At 50.7% G+C, this 3,422-nt stretch overlaps 1 protein-coding gene across 1 annotated transcript in view; it reads right to left on the bottom strand.

Moving 5' to 3' along the window:
• Nucleotides 1–1,668: 1,668 nt before the first annotated feature.
• The window catches only part of Prf1 (perforin 1), a 4,282-nt gene continuing 2,528 nt past the window's right edge, over nt 1,669–3,422 (bottom strand). Inside the window, exon 2 of the mRNA XM_005360085.1 lies at nt 1,669–2,797. Within this exon, the coding sequence (XP_005360142.1) occupies nt 1,669–2,797 (1,129 nt within the window). The remainder of the gene's footprint in view (nt 2,798–3,422) is intronic.

The following is a 3,422-nucleotide window of genomic DNA, read 5'->3' as shown; positions in this document are numbered from 1 at the left end:
GCCTCTCAACATGGTATCCAGGGTAGAGTGCCAGACCCAGACACCTAGCTGTCTTATTGCTACCATTAACTTCTTTGACCACAATTAAATTCTTTGTTGGACAACAAAACAAGGAGGAAATAAAAAATTCCTCCCAAAACTCTATTCAAATAACAGCCCTCCTTTCCCTCTGACCTCAGTTTCTCTATATGTGAGACCAGAAGAGCTAGCAGATGACCTTTCAGAGTTCATGACCTCTCTCTGGGGATCCCTGCTATGATCCTACAAAAGCTGGTAGCCCCCTTCAAGCAGTCCTGAGGAAAGAGAAAAGCACAGATTATCCTTTGAGATGAAACTGAGGCAGGCTAAAGGACCTGCTGAGTGAATCCCGTCCCTCCTCAGTCCTGCAGATCTGTTTTCTCAGTGGAGTTTGGCTACAACTACCCTTTATTTTCATTCAGGGCCGCAGGTAGTGGGTGTCATGTATCAAGCTGTCACGCTGTGGTCTCATTTGTGTGTGGCTGAGACCGGAAACATGTAAGAACAGTGGTTTCCATGGCTTCTAGACCCTTCTGCTCCTCCTGCTTGCTGGGGATTTAGGGTCACTGCAATGTCAAAGATTGGGGTTTGAGTCTTTGGGTCTCACACGTACCTCATAGTTAATTTTGTTGGGGGGTCTGTGTGGTTTGTCCAAGCCCCTCAGATTACAAACAGCCATGCATCGCCAAGTCCTGCCATAGCGCCCATACTGCAGCAAAGCTTGCCTGTACGCCATGGCTTGTGTCCCAAGCACATGAAACAAAGAGGGCATCGCTTGATAACAGATCCTGACATGCTGGCTGAGCAGGTTGAACTTAGGAGACTCTCGGACCACCCTGTTAAGAACCACTCCTTCCCCAATGGTGAAGTAGGGGAAGAACTTACTGACCTGTGCAGATGGATTCTCTTGGAAGCTGAGGTTTCTGATGAGCAGCCCTGGGCTGGTGACAGCCTGTGTGTGAGTGCGCATTCACACACACACACACACACACACACACACACACACACACACACACACACACACACACAAATACTTTGTCTTATAGTCTGCCAGGCTGGGGCTCCTGGTTACTTTAAAAAGTGAGAAGAGGGGGCTGGAGAGATGACTCATGGTTAGGATCACTGACTGCTCTGCCACCATGCCACCAGCATGCTTACCATCAGATCATATTTATTGGCCCTCTATCAAGCTATATTCTTGATTTGTCAGGAGCAGAATGAGGGACAAAAGGCACACAGGAATCGGGGCACAGAGGTCGTCTCAAACAAACGATCTTGCTGTGTCAAGGAGGGAGGGTCTTAAAGTTCGGCGGAGACAGCCTGTTGGCAGTCTGCTGGGTTCCTGGCCACTGTTTGTGGTGTGCAGCAGTAACTGTCAGGCTTGGTGACAGCGGAGGACTGAGGCAGTGTGCACAGGGAGGGTCAGGGAAGCTCTAGTTCAAGTCTTAGTCTCTGCTGCATATTAAGCCATTGTGAATCCCCCTGGGCGAACTCAGTTGAGCACTTCAGGGTGTGCTATTTTGCTATTTGTTTTTTTTTTGTGTATGAGACAGGGTCTTCCTCCGTATATCTATGCCTCCCAAGGGATTAAAGGCCTGTGCCACTATGCCCGGCTCACAAGGCATGCTGGTTTTTTTTTTGTTTGTTTTTTTACCACACAGCCCCACTGCGGTTTCCTGGAGGATCTCCTAGGTAGCTCACGGGGGCATACTCCAGGCAGGTCTGTCCAGTCAGGTGGATTAAACAGTCGACTTTATAGTGGAATGTAATACTGCCATGGTTCAGGTTACAGGTCGTCACATGGTTACCAGCCTTGGGAGACCTGTCACAAGAACCGAGAAGGTCATCGTCCCAGCCGTTGTCAGCATCCCAGACCTGTACCCTCAGGGGTCCGCCTGTGGCCAGGAGCACATCCCCAAAGTCCAGCTTGTCAGTCCACCTGGGGTGGTTATTGTTCCACACTGTGCTGGTCCTCAGCTCCTGGCCGCCAAAGAAGACCTTCACATAGGCGTCAGAGGCTGTAATGTAGTCTCCCCACAGACCCTTTGCCTGGAAATTGGTCACCAGCAGGTGGGCCAAGCCCCTCTGGCGTGGACAGCAGTCCTGGTTGGTGGTCTTCGAGTTGTGGCATACGCATTGGCATGAGTCCCGTGTGTTCCTATGCTGGCCTACCCTACAGGGTCGGTTACAGTTCTGCCAACGAGCCCTGCCTACCACATAATGGCTGATAGCCTGTCTCAGTGCCTCCCGCCTCGGGTCCACATCTTCCACCAGCACATGCAGGGGCTCCAGGCTGTAATCCACCAGCCCAGGGCTGCTGACCAGCGAGGTTATCCAGGCTGAGAACTGCTCGGGGGTAGCCTGGTTCCCGAAGAGCAGGTCTTGCGTGGAATCGAGGTGGCCGCCGACCACATCGACTTGACGCTCTCGGTAGGCCTGGTGGAAAGAGGTGGTCATCTTGTGCTGTTTCTTCTTCTCCTCGCAGGCTTTGTACTCACTGGAGGCACTGGCCTGGGCACCAATGCTGACCTGGGCCTCCACGTTCAGGCAGTCTCCTACCTCGTCAGCGGTGAGCCCTTCCAGGGACAGCTGACATGTGCGCAGGGCTGTGAGGACGGAGACACGGCCCCCTAGGTTCATAGCCATAATAAAGTGGGTACCGTAGGACGAGATGAGCCTGTCATAAGCATCCTTCGTGGAGGTGTTGAAGTTGGGGGGAAGCCTCCTGATTGCTCTTCTGAAATCGGGGTGCAGTGGGGGTTTTTGGACCAGGCGAAAACTGTGGGGGGAGCAGAGCGTTAAAGTAGTCTAGTGGGTGGCATTTCCCTGGCTCAGTTCAACCTTCAAGGCCCCTCCCCCATACATACACAGAGATATGAAAGTAGCATGGGGCAACATGGGGCTAGTTGGGAAAAGGGAGGGATTAGCAGGAGCTGGGATAAGAAATAATGTGATTAAAATATATACATATAGTGAAACCCATTGTTATTTAAAATTAATATATGCTATCTAAAAACATAAAGTGTGTATACGTGGGATGTTGTGCAAACTGTAATTTATCTTTATAACAAAAACCCAGAGTCAGATATTGGGGTAAATGCTGAAAGATCAGAGAAGTAAAGGAGTCAGTCACTAGAGAGACTTTTTACCTCTACCAAATCCTCAGATCAAAATGGGCAGATCCTGTCTCCGGGAATCCTCAGATTGCGTGCTATGAGCACCTGTCTCTTCAGCCTTAGATTCCTCTCTCTGCCCAGCCATATCACTCCTGTCTCTACCTCTCCAGTGTTGGGATTAAAGGCATGTGACTCCCAAGTGCTGGGATTAAAGGTGTGAGCCATCACTACCTGGCTCTGTTTCTCTCTCTCTCTCTCTCTCTCTCTCTCTCTCTCTCTCTCTCTCTC

Source organism: Microtus ochrogaster, linkage group LG2, assembly GCF_000317375.1.
Source record: "Microtus ochrogaster isolate Prairie Vole_2 linkage group LG2, MicOch1.0, whole genome shotgun sequence".
Classification (NCBI taxonomy): domain Eukaryota; kingdom Metazoa; phylum Chordata; class Mammalia; order Rodentia; family Cricetidae; genus Microtus; species Microtus ochrogaster.
The sequence above is the reverse complement of the archived record's forward strand: the minus strand, read 5'-3'. Positions and strand labels throughout refer to the sequence as shown.